This window comes from Natator depressus, chromosome 5 (genome assembly GCF_965152275.1).
Source record: "Natator depressus isolate rNatDep1 chromosome 5, rNatDep2.hap1, whole genome shotgun sequence".
NCBI lineage: Eukaryota > Metazoa > Chordata > Testudines > Cheloniidae > Natator > Natator depressus.
The window spans coordinates 52964288-52982830 of NC_134238.1; the positions used below are offsets into that span (position 1 = coordinate 52964288).

At 42.8% G+C, this 18543-nt stretch overlaps 1 protein-coding gene across 1 annotated transcript in view; it reads right to left on the bottom strand.

Annotated features, from left to right (window-relative positions):
• Positions 1-18543, bottom strand: part of EDIL3 (EGF like repeats and discoidin domains 3) — a 390724-nt gene that overhangs the window by 264329 nt on the left and 107852 nt on the right. The window contains exon 2 of the mRNA XM_074952821.1: positions 15353-15481. Within this exon, the coding sequence (XP_074808922.1) occupies positions 15353-15481 (129 nt within the window). The remainder of the gene's footprint in view (positions 1-15352; positions 15482-18543) is intronic.

The following is an 18543-nucleotide window of genomic DNA, read 5'->3' on the forward strand; positions in this document are numbered from 1 at the left end:
GCTGCAACTATGGTAAATGCCTGGGAAGTGCACACAGATTGAGATCCAGGGAAAGGATTCTGGTATTCCCATGGATCTTGGGCTTTCTGTGTGACATGGAGAACATGAACTCAGATTTGCCATGCTGCCAGCACCACCTTCCCAAGGGTATGATTTGGTGGCACAGCAGCAACCAAAGTCCAGAAATATTTATATATATACACACATACATACATACATATACACACACACACACAATTTACATATACACACACACACAAAAGACAGATCTCCTCTTTACATGCCATTTAATGGACAAAGAAGGATGATCTAATTTATTTTATAGGGCCTTACTTATTATGATGGTAGTGTGATGGGGTGTATCAACCCTGCACTGGGCCAACAGGGCCAGACCAGTCATTGTGGGCCCAGGAAACCATGCCCCTTCACCTCTTCTGCGCATGATCCAGGTGGAATGGACAGATAAAAGAAGGCAGCCCATCTCAGTCTGGGCTGGCTGAGGAGGAGTAAGGATGTGTCCTGTAGGTTCCTGCAGAGGTGTCTGTGACTCTCCAAGCAGTGGGAATCATGGACCCAGACTATGCTGTGGATGACCAACTGACTGCAGACACTGACTGGGATGCTGAACCACTACCAGCTGATGAGATGCCCGAGATGAACCTTGCAGTAGGAAGTGACACAGGGAATGTAGTAGAAGCTGATGCGTGCACCCTTAACTGGGAATATCCTGACTTCACAGGCCCCTGGGTCGGAATCTGGTGGAGTAAGGTGGGTCCAGGTGCCTTCACCATTAGACGTGGTTATTGGGGACTACAGCCATAGATTGATTGATTGCTCTGCCCTGCCCAGAGGGCCAGAGCCCCTCAAATGCTATTGCCTTCCCCAGCCAGGATGCTCAGGGGCCATAAGACTGTTTGCTTTGCCCTGCTCGGGGCTGTAGACTACTTGTCGGCTTTTCCCTGCCCAGAGGGTCAAAGCCCCAACCATGGTTTTTTGCCCCAGCCAGGAGGCTCGGGAAGCATAGATTGAGTGGTAGCCAGCCCCGCCTGGGGCACTGAGTCCCTGTAATTGAAATTGCCTGATCCAGCAGAGTTCCAACAGTTGTATGATAGGGTATACCAATCTGGGCCAAGGGGGGATGGCCCCACTCCACACACAGGGCCCCCCCGTGAAAGGAAGGATTAGACAGATATAGCCTCGTTTCAGTTGCTGGCCTCCACAGATCTGCTTACAGATTTGTCATACACTGGTCAATACTACGGGTAAAAAAAAAAATCATGTGTGCGCACTTGAGCAAGTCTAACTCTTACATGCACGCACCCATTCTTTCGAATGTGCATCTGCATTAACTATTTGTTTTACAGTCCACATGCAGATGTATACATCTGAAAAGTATTGATCCCCACATATGTTTTCACAAACAGAAGTGTAGACCAGATAGAAACCCAGATGAAAATTTGTCACAGATTATTAACAGAGTGACGCTCTTGTGTTTTAAAAAGGGAAAAGATTAATTTCAGCAGGGTTTACCATGGGTAATGTTAGTGTGACCCAGTTAACTGTTGGTCCAATGCCAATTCTTAAACATGTGGTCAGCCTATGTAATCAGTTAGAAATATATATGTATGTCACCATGATTTAGTGCAGAATCTACTGCCCTAATGCATTTTGATTGCCAAGGATACCAAATTAAGCATGTCTTAAATCATTATTAATCATTCATATAAAACAAGAGAAGCAGTATTTTTGTGTTACAGAATAGTAGAAACTATAGGCATCAGTAAGTGAAATAGTTCTATATAATACATCTTAAATAAAATGGTTTCAAACAAAAATAAAAAGGCTTTCCTTGCTATATTGTGCTGCCAAGGATATTTTCACAAAAGAAACTGTTTACTGGGTTGATTATCTTAGAATTACAGAAATTAGAGATGGATGAGACTTATTAGGTGAGCTAGACCTTACGCCCACCAGTGCAGGATTATTCTCTACAGCATATTCTCACCTGATCTGTTTACAACTGGCAGGAAACTGATATCTTGTGATTATTTAGTACCAGTATATGAATAAAGTTACATGTGGCTCTAAACAAACAAGAAATTATTACTGGAGGTTCTATAAGAACATATACTTCAAAACATATTCAAAAATTAAAAGCTTGTTCAGTCATTTCCTCTGCTGAGGTCAAATGGAAATCTGTTGCCAGAGTCCATTAGTTTACTGAAAAATGGGGCCAAATTCTCAGTTGGTGTATATCACCATACCTCTACTGACTTCAATAGAGCTACTGTATGCCAGTTTACACCAACTGAGACCCTGAACCTCAAGTTTTCTTCAGGGTATAAAAACTAATACTTGCTTCCACAAATCCATCTGCACATTCAAGTTTGAAAACTGAAAAAGCCCACAAGGTTTTAAAATTTCAGTTAGTATTCTGGAAAGATACAAAAGAGATAGCAGGTACATTATTCTGTACAGTTAAAATTGTTTTTTGTTCTGGAATTTTATGCTGGACAACAAAGGCCTGATCAGGCTACTCTGTGTGTGTGTGTGTGTGTGTGTTGGGGAGGAGGTGGGGGAAGGGGAAGGGAGAATAGGGGTCACAGTATTACCTCTCTTACTTCAAGAATTCGGACTAATACTCTTATCTCTGCAGATTATTCAAATAGAAAGTAAAGGTACATTTGTTGGTGACTCAAAATTTTACTTCATGTAAAATTTTACTCTTTAGTAGATATTAGATCATTAAAGATAAAAAATTGCAATCATGCTGCAAAATTTCTGAAAAAGCTTTCAGAAGAAAATGGAACCTAGCTAGCGTATGTCCTTCTGTCATTAAGTTGCAGTAATTAGCAATTCTATTGTTGCTTCTTTTTACTCGGTAAATGCACTGCATTTAGAACTTCCATTAATATGACCACCACCAGGTCTGGCAACCAATCACTTCTGTCCAAGATGTTTTCAAACCTTTTAATCTCCATCCTTCAGGATTCCAGAATTATCTTAATGACCAATTTGCCTTTTCAGCTCAAGAATCCGTTTCCTTCTGGTGTTTTTATTTTAGAGAGTTGTTTCCAAGCTGTTGAGTCAGATCCCATTGCATAAAAAATCCAGGAGCATACGGGAACATGAGAGAGAGAGAGAGAGAAATAGCCCTTCTTAGTCTTTAATGCAGCTTTTAAAAATGTTGTGCTTTATTGGGATAATTAACGTGTGAATTCTTCTAAAATCATCAGGGATACCTGCACTGTACTAGCAAATAAAAACAGTAGAATACAAGAAAAAATGAAGTCCACTAATTACTACCCCATCCTCAGCAAGCACAGAAAATTGATTGATCAACAGATCCTAATTGATTATCTCTATTAAGGGGAAGTTTTAAAAGTGAATAGATATTATTTTAAAGGAGTCTCAGTGTTGATATGACCTATATTAAACAAACAAAAACAAAAACAACCTCTGATTTCAGTTTTGACCAACCCATGACATATTTGTAAAAAAACAACAACAAAAAACAGAGATAAGCATCTCTCTTGATGGTGGATTGTGGCAGAGAATGTCAAACACTGATAACTTCCTGAGGAAAAAAGAAATATTTCTAGGCATTTAACCTAAGTAAGGTTTTTTCTTTTTTGAATCTTCATGAATACTTATGTGTATGGCTGCTTTTACCTTATACAATGATCCATTTAAGCTGTACAATGCAACAAGACCCCTTCTAACCTGTTCTTCTCCAATATGTATAGCTCTTCAGCCTTACTTAGCCAAGAAAATATGTTTCATTAATTACATAGCTTTCCTCTGGTCTCCCTCCAGAATCTTAACACAACTAAGGAGGTAAGATGCCCTAAACTAGATGCAGTACTCCAGCTAGGGCCTCCTAATGTCTTTGTACAATGATACAGACCTCTATTTTAAACCTGGTTTGTAGGTATGAACCTAAATATAAGCATGTGAGCAGTCCCATTCAAATCAATGGGACTACTTACTTGCTTAAAATTTCTGGAGTCATATTTATTTACAAAGACCCCTTTGGACGAAGCTTTTGCTGCAATCCAGTACTTTATTTGAAGCATAAGTTCCTTTATGAATATTATCTTCAGTCTAATGGGCATTGCTTTACATTTACTCACCTGATAATCCATCACTCATTTCGTAGATCACTCACATAACCAATTAAATGCTTTCTGAAGATGATCTTTGTCAATAAAGGTAATGATAACATTGCAGATGTTGGTGTCCTCTGGAAATTTTGCCACTCTACAGGCACAACCCCGCCTTAGGATACTAATAAACAAACTGAAGAGCATTGACTTCACAGAATTATCACTTACAGCTTTTCTCCACTACATCTAGGCACCATCTACCATGACTTTTTGCTTACATCCATTTCCATTTAACCCAGCGATGGGCAATAATTTTCATAGAGACGGCACTCCATGAATTTTGGTAAGTTGTCATGGGCCGCACATTTCTATTATATTAATGGAGTGGGTGCGGGATCTGGGAGGGAGTTTGGTGCACGGGGGCTCTCCAGGCTGGTGCAGAGTGTTGGGGTGCAGGAGAGGGTGAGGGGTATGGGCTCTGGGAGGGGGTTTGATACAGGAGTGGGTTCTGACCTGGGGCAGGGGTTTGGGGTGTGGGAGGAGGTGCAAGGTGTAGGCTGTGGCCGGGAGGTGCTCACCACAGGCGGCTCCTGGCCGGCGGCACAGCAAGGCTCAGGCAGGCTGCCTGCATGCCATGGCCCCATGCCACTCTGGGAAGCAGCTGCGGCTGGCTGCTGGTGGCACATTTCTGTGCACCCCTTGGGGGGCAGCGGGTCTCTGTGCATTGCCTGTGCCTGCAAGAACTGCCCCTGCAGCTCCCATTGGCCGGTTTCTAGCCAATGGTAGCTGTGATGATGGTGCTGGGGGCGGGGGCAGCACGCAGAGCTGCCTCCCTTTCCCCCTCCAGGGCACACAGAGACATGCCAGCAGCAGCCGGCTGCTTCCGGGAATGGCGTGGGGCCACGGCAGGGAGGCAGCCTGCCTGAGCGCCCCACTGCGCCACGGGACTTTTAGCAGCCTGGAGATTGCGAGGGGGCTGCCAAAGAATGTGGCGAGCCAGAAAGAAATGTTAGATGGGCTGCATCCGGCCCATGGGTTGCATTTTGCCCACCCCTGATTTAACCTATTCAGTTTTGATGCCTTCATGCCATACACAGGTTGGTGAGTCTAAGAAGCGAGCAATTATGGAGCAATTTGTGAAGTGCTTTAACAACATCTAGAGCTTTACTCAAGTCTAAACAGATTCCATCCAATAGCAGTGGAGCCATGGGAGCACCAGGTAGCCACTTGAATACATAAGCAGGGTCCCAGCCAAGCCTGTGCAACCAGTGTTGCTGCAGCTTCACTGCTAATGTTGTTTGAGCTAGCTAGATCAAACGTAACTCAGGTATGTCTACACGTGTAAAAGTCACAAAGTCTACACATGCAAAAGTCACACTCCCTGCCCCCGTCACCGGAAGTACCAGGGCGGGACAGGAAGTAGAAAAGGAGAGCTCCAGAGCTCAGTTGCTGCTGAGCCAGAGGAGAGAGCAGACATCTTTTCTAGGGAGCAAACACCTCTTCAAGAGCCCATCCCAGCCCTGCAGTGGACTGAAGCCTTGCCATCAGGGGATGCAGACGAAGATGCTGAGGAGCTGCCTGAGCTGTCAGGGGCCACATACCCTGAGGAGACACAGGATTCTTGGACCATGGGGCCCTACACCCAGACTGTGGTAAGAAGTAGCCCCAGTGGACAAGACTGGTTTTGCTGCCTTAGGGTGAGTCAGCATGTTGTGTCTGGATTCCCCGCTGACCCAGTGGCAGAACACTCCACCACCGTTCAGGCCCTGGGCTGGGAACCAGTGGAGTCAGGTGGGCCCGGGTCCCCCTACTCCCTGAGACCCCAACCCTGGGATGGCAGACTCCCCACTCGAGGTCAAGAGACCTGTGTTTTTTGGCCATGCACCAGAGCCAGGTGTAGTAAGAAGAAGGCCTAAAACATAAGGCCTTGTATTAGAGGCCTGAGCTAAATTCATGGTCAAAACTTGCTAGTATAAAGCAAAGTTAAGTTGTGAGCAAGAGGAAGACCCAGCTCACAGAATCTGGCAAGAACAAGGCTGATATTGCAGAAACACACATTCCTAAGTAGTGCTAGGTATAAGAATATATACGCAAACACATTCCGGAAAGGTGGTACCAGAACACCCAGATAAACATATTTCTCAAAGATAACACTGGCCCATCCTTAAGGATAAGGTCAGGAACACAGCATGATAAATACAGATGTTCTGATTGAACTTACAGGTACCAGGCAATGGGTGGTGCCCTAATATGTCAGAGAATGGCACCCTGATACGTCAAGGGTGATACATAACTTGTTTGTATTGGTGTATAAAGATGTATCTCAGAGGGAGTATCTTTGTCTAGCCTAGGGGATAGTGGAAGGTCTTGCCACTAGCTAAGCTAGTCCATTGCAACTGGCATACATGTGTTGGTGTACCTGTAACCATTGAGCCAGGGCATTAGGACCGTGCGTCGTTGACAATAAACCTGACCAAGTTCCTTCGCTATGAACCGAGCCTGTGGATTTATTAGTCTGCACACCAGGATGCCTGACCATTGGATGCTCTTCCCTGCCTGAGGGCCTGCGCCTCTAGAAACTTTATTTTTCTGCCCTGACTACAGACCAGAATCCTAAACTGTTTGGTGCCCTGCCCTGCCTGAGGGCCAGAGCTCCTCGATAGACTATTTATGGCTATTTGCCCAGCCAGGTGGCTAGTGGGTTAAAGACTGTTTGTGGCCCAGCCCTGCCCAGATGGCCAGAGTTCCCTTCTAGAATTCTAATTATAGACTGTTAATTACTGTCTGCCCCAGCCAGGAGGCTGTGGACCAAAGACTGTTGTGCTTCACTCTGCCCATGGAGCCGGAGCTTTCCCCTATAAGACTGTTACTTGTGGCCTGCCAGCAGTGAGGGGAAGTGGCTTTCCTCACCACTCGAGTGTGAGGGACCACTACACAGACATACCCCAGGACTACTAATAGGCACACACACACACACTGAATCACAGTGATAAAGTATAATCACGTGACACTACTCCACATGAGATCGCCTCCCATGGGGATTTGCAGTGGTCCCTGTTGAGGAATCTCTCAATGAAAAACAGAGACATTTCATTCAAGAGCAACTTCATTCACCTCATGATCAGTGGTATTGAAGGCAGCTGATACATCCCAAAGAATCTGGATAGACACGTACATCTTCATCGGTTGACACACTGCTGGAGCAGTTTTGCAAATACCTTCTCAATGATTTTACCCCAAAATGGTAATTGGAGATCTGAGAATAATTGGAGGGTTTGTCAGCATCAAGAGATGGTTTCTGAGCAAAGATGACATCTTTTTGTACCATCCAGGAAGGATGGGGATCTAACTCACAAGTCACAGCCCATACATCGGCCAGATCAACAAGGTGTCACAAGCTGAAACTGAAGCAGAGAAGATTCTGTGCTTGTCCCTTCAAGAACTGATTCTGCTATCACGAAGGCAGATTCTGCATCCAGATAATGGGCCCAGTACACCACTGTGTTCCCCCAAATTTACACCAGTGAAACTCCATTGAAACTATTTTCATGCAAGGTGTAACATACACCTCATCCCTTTCCCCGCCAGTTCTACCCCCTCAAACATCAAGAACCACAGTGTGGTCTGCTACATCAGAAGGACCTAACAGAGCGTATGTCTACACTTTGACCTGGGGCTGTGATTTCCAGCTCAAGGAGATACACTCACATTAGCCCTCATGGAGCTAGCATGCTAAAAATAAATGATAGCTATGGCAGCACAAGTGATGGGAGGGACTAGCTGCCCTGAGTACGTACCTAATATCACTAGTAAGCAACCACTTGTGACAGATAGCCCTTCCTGCTGCTTATGCTTCCATGGCTACTTTCCATTTTTAACATGCTACTTGACAAGAGTTAGTGAGAGCGTATCCCCTCAAGCTGGGAATTACATCTGCACCTCAAAGAGTAGACATGCTCACAATGTCTGGCTATGGGACCATATGGTAGCCCAAAGGAATTTTTCATGTGGACACTGAAGTCCCACAGAACAATTTGTCTCAATGATTTTATTGCCACTGTGGAAGGGAAACCCTATTAGCTCAATGGCATAGAGTAGTGGGGGCAGTTTAAAATTTGTTTCTGCTCTGAAATGTGTAAAAATGTAAAAAAAAACAAAAAACTTGTGGATCTTCAAATGTATTCTTGTGTTTATTCAGTCATTTCTGCTTATTTCTTTGACAAATTTCTAATAGTATTAGTCAGAAAACAGAACAATAAATGTAAATTTTTTCTTTATCAAAATTTTATTTTGACAGACATTTTCTGACTTATGTCACTGTTCTTTACTCCTGTGAGTGCAGTCATCAATGCAACTGCTAAAGAAAAAGAGAGCATGAAAGCAAGCACTGGATTCTATGTGAAAAGCCACCAAAGGCAATGGGATTGCACTGGTGTCACGGAGGGTTTAATTTAACTTGCTGATGATTCATGAGAAGGAAAGAACCCAGACTGACTCATAGGTCCTAGGTTCAGTTTTCAGAGCTGACAGGTGGCAAAAATATACGGATTTTTTTTTGTGTGGAAATGACTTAAATTGACATGGGAATCTCTGAAATATGGTAAGCATGGAATCCCAGGTTGACTTCTTTTTTTTTTTAAATGAAATCACTTATCAGAACAGAATTGCATTTCAAAAACTCCAACACCTCCATCCTTCCTCCCCTAACCCCAGATGATTTTCTGCCCTCTGCCCCTAAACTTACATTATCTTTGTCATGCCATTAACAACTTCTCCCACTGGTTTAATATGGGGGTTGGGGATTTTAAAATATTTTTCAGTAACAAGATAGATCCTAGCTCTGCACTGTTGAGAGCTGATGCACAGGTAAATATATCCTCATCAAGAGCTCTACAGACTATTACAATGCGGCTTTGGAGATTGTTCCCAGCTATACTCTAATATACCTGTTGCTCTTCCACCATCCCTCTCCCTATCACTTTATAACTTTTATTCTTTGCTTATGTTAGCTAAGCATGCACCTCATCCCATACAGATAGCTATCAAATCTAAGATTCTAAAATCAAAATTGAATAGTTTGAATAGTCACACCTTTTCCAAGTCACACCTTCACCTGCTCAGTTACAGTGTTGTTCCTTTTTCCCCACTTATTCCTAGAGCAGTGGTTCCCAAACTGGGGTTTGAGAACCCCTGGGAGTTTGCAGAACATTACAGGGGAGTTGCCAGAAAAATTTCACTAATGGTGGCGAGAGGACCCTGGGCATCGGGGGCAGCAGGTGGGACCTGGTTGCAGGGCAGACAGCCGGAGCCCCAGGGAGAATGGGGCAGGGCAGTTGGGGCTGGCAGCCCGAGCCCTGCCCCCATCAGCGGGGGAGCCAGCCCACTGAATCCCAGCGCTCTGTGCAGGGCTGGCTGGCTGAGCTCCAGGGAGAGCGGGGCTGGGCACTTGGGGCTGGCAGCCCAAGCCCTGGCAGTCAGCGGGACCTGCAGCCCGAGCTCAGTGGAGCTCAGTTGACCAGAGCAGTCAACGGGGTCCAGCAGCAGGAGCCCCATGGAGTGCAGAGGAAATTTAAACTTAAATCCCTGAAAATATTCATTTTTTGGGGGGGGGGAGGATTCACGAGATTTCACAATTTAGTGAAAGGGGTTTGCGGGCTGTTAAAGGTTGGGAACCACTGTCCTAGAATAACACGCAACCTTCTCTCTCCTCAAAACTTTTATGACAACTGAGATGCATAGAGCTTGTTAAAAAGAAAAGGGAAGGAGGATGGGAAGAAATCCACATTATTATTATTATTATCATCATCATCATCATCATCATCATCATTATTATTTTCACTGGAGGCAATACGGCTAAAAGAACGAAAGGAATGGATGGCAGGGATCCGCATAGAAGGAATGCCCCATGAATGTGAAGTTAGCTCAGCTAGCACTTGGCAACTAATCTTTAAAGAACTAAATGTTAACAAGGTTAGAGAGGAGGAGATTTGGTATACTGATGGCAGTAACCATTATGTAAAGGGATAAAGGAAAGGAGGCTGGATAGCAGCAAAGCTGAGAGATGAAGTAATTGTAAATACTTTGCTGTATAATCGTGGGAATAAGCCAGCTCAGTATGCAGAACGAGCAGCTGTTGTTAGAGTACTGATGGAAGAAAAAGGGTCCTGCTCTAAGCTTACCATAGTCTTGAAGTTGGATTGGGTGTTCAGGGGAGCTGTGTTGATTCTGGCCTGGTGGGCTCAGAACAAGTATTGTGCTATGGATGAAGGAGAAATCAAGTTCACTGCTACATTGCAAATGCTGGATAATATGACTAAACATTTTGAAAAAGAGCAGATATGGTAAAAATCTGAGCACACAGAAAGAAAGGGCTATTCATAAAAGGAAATCAGGCAGCAGATTTAGCAGCCAAAGACACAGTGGTAACCAGATCGCCCTGTCTGTTGGAAACTCGGTTAGAAGCCATTCCACTGGCAGCTATCACCTGGAGCCAACAGCAATCATTACAAACTAAGCCAGAGCAATTGCAGAGCATCCTTAGAGTTAGGTCCACTATGAAAGCAAGTTCAAAGCCTGGGAATAAAGGTGGATGGCCAGGAGTTAGTAATAAAGAAGGGACTCTTGTGTGTAAAGTCAGAAGATGGTTTAGTATGGGTAGTACAAAGGGATCTGAGGAAGGATTTCTTAGCATGAGTACATGGATCAACTATGGGTGGTCACCCTAAATACAAAGCTACCCAGGAAACACTGGCAAAAACAGGATGGTGGCCCAGGAATAGGATTTGAATGGGCATCTTAATTCCTATCTTCTTTGTTCTAGATATGATCCAGCAAATAGAAAATGCAGAGGGGCATTCATGGAACAGGCTCCCAGGGAACCCTAGAAACAAAAGGATCCAAACAGATTACATTGGGGAACGACCCCTAACCCACCAACGGGACAAATATGTACTAGTTGTAGTGACTCATTCTTACATTGGGTGGAGGCATTTCCAACTAAAAATTATGAGTCAATTGACAACAGCTAAACACCTGGTGTATAATTTGTTCAGTTGGTGAAGGGTTCCTAAGGCAACTGATTTAGATAATGGTAGAGGATTTGTTGGATCAGTGGTTAAAGTATGGACACAAGAATGGCCATACTGGGTCAGGCCAAAGGTCCACTTAGCCCAGTATCCTATCTTCCAACAGTGGCCAATGCCAGGTGCCCCAGAGTGAATGAATAGAACAGGTAATCATCAAGTGATCCATCCCCTGTCACCCATGCCCAGCTTCTGGCAAACAGAGGCTAGGGACACCAGCACACTGATAGGCATTGATCAGAAATTCCGCATTGCTTATCATTCCAAAGCAGCGGGGCAAGTGAAAAGAATGAATTTAACCATTAAAACTGAACTCATGAAAGGAGTAAATATCACAGGTAGTAATTGGGCTTAGTATGCATCAGAGCTGGAGAATGAAGATCTATGGGATTTTCCCTTTATGAGGCTTAATGGAAAGACCAATGATACTGTGGGAGAATATGATTAACCCTGTACGAGGCCATATGGCTACAGTAGTTTTGTCAGAGTCCTGAGTATAGGACTTGCAGAAGCAGATTTTGCCATTGCAAAAAAGTGTGCAGAAGACCTAGGTGTGGTTTGATGCCAAAGGGGACCAGACCAAATATCACATAGGCTCCAAAGTCATCATACAGGATCAGGCCACATACCACCTATTCCTGAAGGCAAAGTAGCACAGCCCATACTTTCTGCTGGATCAACTTGGCCCCTTGGTGTACTTATTGGAGTTGGGAAATAGAGGACAGAGTTGGGTCAATGAGAGTCAGTTTGCAGCCTACTAAAGTAGGTAAAGAAAGAAGCAAGACATGGTTACTTGCAGCACATTTGGAACTAAATTTGTAAAGCATTTAATTTAGGGGATAGAAGAGATAAAGCAGGGGAAAGGGTTTAGATTTTTAAACAGAACACTGATTTGGAAAAGGGAATTTATAATATTGGGGAAGAAAAATTGCAATTTGCAAGACTAGAAGGTCCTGGGCACCACATGAAAATAATAATAGGATTGTTCCAATCATGACTGTTATTCCCAGATGGACAGGGAGTCCTAGAGAATTAGTGTATGTTAACGGTATGGGTACTATTGAGAATGGAACACATATACAACACTCTCAAAGTGTTAAGTTGGCAACAAGGGATGGTGTAGAGATAAACATCACATGTTGTCAAAGAATCTAACTATAGTGGGTATGTTTATAGTACACAAAGTCGGCGTAAACAACCTGAACTGATAAGCTTACCATATGCAATCTGCAAAGCAATTGGTCTTTACATACAAGAAGTATAGATGTTAGTAGCCAGGAAAGATGTATATAAACTGTGTAGTGTGTGACATGAATTAGAATTGTGGTATCACCCTGTACCTAAACTCCCTGTGTCTGGGCCTGGCTAGAGAGAACAAAGAGCTGTTACATGCCTAATAAAATAACTGAAGTGACGCGCTGGAGTCTGAGGGTTTTTTCGGATCCCAGAGACTGGATGAAGTGTTCTCCCAGAACTGGACAAGGTGTTCTGGATAAGCAGAGTGGAAAAGCAGGGAATCCCAGCACAACTCAGCCAACATCATTATAACATATGAACAACAAAAATAACGATTTGCCTTACTGCCTTCACACACGCAGTGTAATTGTACAGGACAAAAAAAGTATTAAATGTCAGCTGCACTAATGTATTGTAGTCTAGCTAGTGTATAAATGTTTATAACTACTTGAATTAAAAAAGGGTTTTCTACCAATCACTATCTCTGGATTTCAAATTAAAAACTTAGCATTATTTCTGCATATGCAACATGATTATTCCATCTTTCCAAATGCTTTACTTGTTTGTACTTTATTTTACCTACTAATGTGGACCTTATAGAATTGTTTAAAGTTCTCAGTAAAAAAAAATAATTGTAAGTTATACTGCACATTATTACTATGCTTTCATCTCAGATTCACTCACAATTGGCTTCTTCCCAGTTCTGTACAACGCAATTTCTTACACAGTAAGTCCATAAACTTACTGCAAAAAACCTATGCCAAGGCTATTCTAGGGTTGCATAAGCTATTGCTTAATAAGCTAAATTCTGCCCAGGCCAGCACAGATTTACTAGTGAGGAAAGGGGAAGGTAAGTACTTAGGGAGCCTCTTTCTACCACTTGTTCACCTGTGCACCGAGCCAGAAAAAGGCTGTTACTTGTACTCAGGTGCTAGGGGACAGCCAATTATCATATCTGATGACATTTCATAGCCACAGGAAAGCACATAACACAGGAAAGCATGGCCAGGGGCCCACTCTGGGTACAGCAGTATTAGTGTCTGGAAGGAGATGCTGTGTGGAGAGAGGACTTCTATATCTTTTCAAGGCAGTAGTAAACGTCACTGCATCAACAAGCAAAATGGAACAAAATAGGTTACAGGTTTTTTCTTTAGTGCCATAAAATCTGCAATTTCAATAGGCTGATGAACAACCCTAAAATTGGATGATATTAAAACATTAATATTCAGCAGTAGAATAATTAGTCTCATAAGCTTGTTAAGGAAATATAGTAAAGGAGGTATTAAAAGACTCAAGAACATTACTCCTGGAGAATAACTAGAAACTAAATAATATTAAACTGACTTCAACAGTTACCTAATATATCTAATAAATATATAAGACATTCAAGATCAAACCAGGCAGCAGAGAAATTTCCTGGGACATTCCACCAAGAAGTGGCATCTTAAACACAGATCCAGTGATCTGCAGCCCAAGTCCTGTCTGCCAAGGGGCCCAGGGCCAAACAGAACATAAAGCCACAGAACCATACGCAGGTCCTCACTACTAATGAAGAGTGGGTCCAAGAGAAATAGGAGGCTGGGATTTGGCTGGCAGTGAGGTGCGGGCCCAGCCGCTGTGTTTGAATGTAGCATGTTACAGTGTTATGTGATACAGGTGTGATGTGTAACACCCTCATAATGCTACGCTATAATCAAACACAAATCAGTCATCAGTAGGAAAGCAAACCATGTGAAAGACCAAACATCAAGAGAACTGGGACCACCATAGAGTCACAGCTTAAAAAAAACAGCAGCAGGACTTCTGGTCCTCTAATATGAGGGGAGAAAAGAGCATCCTCATCTCCACTATAAATCAACGCTGCTGATAATCACCTCTTCTATCCTTCCCTCGAATCTCCTACCTCTCGAATCCAACACTGATTGCACTTACACATACATTTGTGTACTGAGCTCTCTGTTTCATAGATATCTGTTCCATTCCTTCTTTTCTGTTCTTTAATTCTCTTTCATTCATCTATTTGCATGTCATATATCACTGTTAAAGGCAGAAGACAGGTACCCTAACTAACTGATTGCATCTGACGATTATATAGGATCGTCAGTTCCTTTCTATTTGTGTTTCAGAGTAAGTTATAAACTCAACCTCCACCAGCCCAGGTTCAAAACTTTTCCAATTCAGTATGAGATAATGGAATTTGTAGCTATGTGTCTCTACTCAACTCTATCATCTTCCTGAGTCCCCCTTCACCAAAACAATCTTCTGATGAGACACTGAAGGCTGGTTCATTAGACCCCCCAGTTGTATTTTCAGTCACTCAGATGCATCCATTCATTGCAAATTGTCACACCACTACACACTTCTAATTTGTTCTTGTATAATGGTTAACTATTATATCCAAACCAACTGGTCTGTTACTGTGAAATGCAAACAAATGCAAAATAGGCCTTATTCTGTTTTCTCAGATGCTGATTTTAGATCCATATTATTCAGTTGTAGTCACTCTCTATTTACAAAAGCGTGAGTTCAGAATCAGGCCACATTGGCTTATCAAGCAATTGAGCTTTACAGCCCTCATTAAAATAAATAAAATCACTGAAATTAGCAGCAGGGTATTTGAACGAATTGGATTGCTGTGACCTTTACAAGATAGGTAAAATTTCTGGCAAACTGACAAAATAAATAAAATAAAACACTGAACTTTGCTGCATAGTTTTTCTTTTCAGATATAATTGAGAGATAATTAGGGAACAAAGAAACAATCAAAGAAAATATGAATTCAGATGCTACAAACATTAGACACAAGGATAAAGAACCAATAACGAACAAGGCAATGACACAAAATGCAAAGGACACACCACTATTTGGATAATCATGGACTAATGGAATAATTAGACAGTTATTGCCATCTTCTACGTTTGCACTTACCAACCTCCACAACACTAGAACAGTTGGGGTCTGTGAAGCCACTGGGACATTCACATGAAAAGAAGTCATCAGCCAACCCAGATAAACAGATGCCACCATTTTCACAGGGGTTGGAATCACACACATCTCCTGTGAATTAAAGAAAAAGATTCTCAGTCTTTCATACAGGCCCCCCAAAACTCCTTACGTGATAACTTTAGTACAGTTAGATTATTGACAACCAAGAATAGACCAGCATAATGGCTCCAGATTCCCTTGAAAACCAAACACCTTCAGACCTACAAATCTACCATAGGCTCAATTTTACATTTATTTAAAGAGACTCACATTTGTCCCAAGATTTTGATTTTGTACATAGAAGCTTTTACCAACAATAAAGACAAATAGGTTTCCATTTAAAAAAAAACAAACATATCATAGGAAACTGTCTTGATACTGTCAGACATTACCTTGCAGTTGCAACACAAACCTTGAATCACTGAAAACAAAAATCTGATAATAATCAACAGAAGTGAAAGTTAATTGTGTGGTTGAAAAGACCCTGCCCTTTCCCACTTTCCCTTTGAAGCCACTGAGTGTACATCATCTCTGCAGAATTAACTCAAGCTCTTTTTGGGTGTTGCATTTACCTGGCTCCACTCCACATACACAACTCTCCCATGAAGTTTAGTGGTGCTTTCAATCCTGGCTAGCTGGCTTATCTGGGTATATAGGCTAAAACCAGGTCAAGGCTTTCCCACGAGCTGGCAACCTGCCCACTTTGCAGCGAGAATGTAAACTACGCAAGTTCTAATAGTCCTCCAGTGCCTTCCCACAATTCCCCCTTTATTCCCCAAAGGGCAAACAAGTTGTCCCAAAATTCACTGGGAAAGAGTTGTAATGTGGTTCATTTGATCACATTACAAAGAGCCATGGGGTATGCCTAGTGACACTGTGGTGGGATGGGTTTCCACTCTGGTCAGGGAGGGGTTAAAATGCTCATCTGGGCACAATGAGCCCCAATCCGGTGCACCTGTGAGGCCTCTCAAACCTTGAGAGGGGCGACTCCTTAAGAGGAAGGATCTAAACCCAGTGCACAGTGGCACTCAGAGGGAAGTGGAGCTAGAGTGCCTTAGCCCCACAGAGCTAGGGCATGCTCACCAGGAAAGCTGAGGAAGGGCCTATACTGCTTGGACTCTCTGAAGAGGTAAAAGGACTGTCTTTATTTTGTCTTTTTCTAGTGCCCAGCGTGCTCAACCTGGTCCCCTTGGACACATGGAGGATTAGGAACCTAGCTCCCCGTCACAGAGACTATTTAGTTTTTGCCTTCCAGGGAATTGTGGGGTGAACCTGGATTGTTCTGTGAGCTGCAGGATTATTTTGTTGCCTTTTTTGTTTTGGACTGCTGTTATGGCCAGAAGGGAGATCCACTGCCCTAAGACTTACAGGTGGAAGGCCACACCCCACACTGGTGCTCCAGTGACATCTACATACAGGGAGGGATATCTGAAATGAGAGAGGTGCCCCCCATCATCCCAAGGAGGTACCCTTTGGATACAACCTATGGCAGAAACACATGGATGGGCACAGCACTGGTGTGTATATATATATACCAGGATATAGTAACTTGGGTATGGATTTATGTCCAGGCTAGACTAACCCAGATACTGATCACTTGAGTTAACTTTGCAGTGAAGACATACCCTCAACTGGGTCTCCTGGCTGAAGAGTCGCTGCTTTTCTCTTCTGACCACACTTTGCATCAGACTGCTTTGTTCTTAGCATCTGAGGGAGTTAGTTCCATGTAGTGGAATAAAGGAATTCCCTACAATGCTGTTAATTAATTTGGAGGAGAAACACTGATGGAACAAACAGCATGGAAGTTCTCAGTAACATTAAAAGGGGCCTTTGGATTTAGGTAATATATTTCCTGGTGTTCTAATGTTTAACAACACAAGCCAATAAACCAAAAAGTCTTCATGGGATTAAAGGGAACAAAGCACTTAGGGCCAAATTCTGTTTCCATTAAGTCAAAGGGAGCTTTGACATTGACTTCAATGGGAGCAGGACATATGCCTAGATTTTCCATTTTTAGCCATTACTTGACATCTTACACTATGAACAGACTGTATATAATTATCCAAAAGATGGCATGTGATGTCTCTACTGTATGGTTATCATAATCATTTCAAAATGTATGTACAAATAATATTTAAAGAGTTATATAGCTATACATGAAATTATGTTCTCAAAGCCTGGAAGTTAAGGTAGGTAAACCACTGACCTGTTTCAGACTAGTTCCTTCCGGGAAGGGGGTAATAGAAATTTATCTCTTTAGATGGGTGTTGTGTATTGTCTGCATCACAATATATATCTATTTGCATACTGAGCCAAAATGCTAATCAGAAGATTGTTAAAACTTAGAGAGGAAATTTACAGGAAAAAATAAGACAGCAGGAGGGGATTCTCTTTATGAGTAAAGAATATGGATTGTTGGAATATATCTGGTGGACAGAACTACCCCTCCCTTCATCTTTCCACTGAGGAGGCAAGAGGACAGCATGACTTTCTTCATATACGGAAGACCACAGCCAAGCCTAGCTGTAATTCACAGGAAGGATTTTGGTTGAGCTTCTGCTCTATAAGACATGATTGTGACTAGTTAAGTAAGTCTAGGTTCTAGAACATGTGTTGTGTTTTTATTTTATATGTAACCATTTTGTTTCCAATCCTTCTACTTGCTTTCACTAAAATCTCTATGCTTTGTCAGATAACCTTTTGCTAGTTTTCACTATAAATATAACTAAGCCCTGTGGTTTAAGCAGAGCTGTGATCTAAAGAGTAACTGGTAAGCTATGTGGACTGTTCCTTTGGGTGCAGTGAATCTGTGAACTGCAAATGTCCAGTGGAACAGGGGCAGTACACTCAGAGGAGTATGCTGAACACTCTTAATGGTTCCTTGCTAGGATCATCTGGGTATATCTCACCAAATCAGTTCTCTGCCATTGCAGTTGCCTTGGGCATTGGTACCCAAGTCCTTCCTGTTTTCCGCCTGTGGCGCACAAGAGTTTGCTCTCCTGAGGGCTGTGATTTTTTAGTTTAATCTAGGTTATTTGACTCAGTGCTGGGGTAATTGGTGGGATTTAGTGGCCTATGATGTGCAGGAGGTCAGATCGGAAGATCTGGTGGTCCCTTCTGGCCTTAAACTCCAT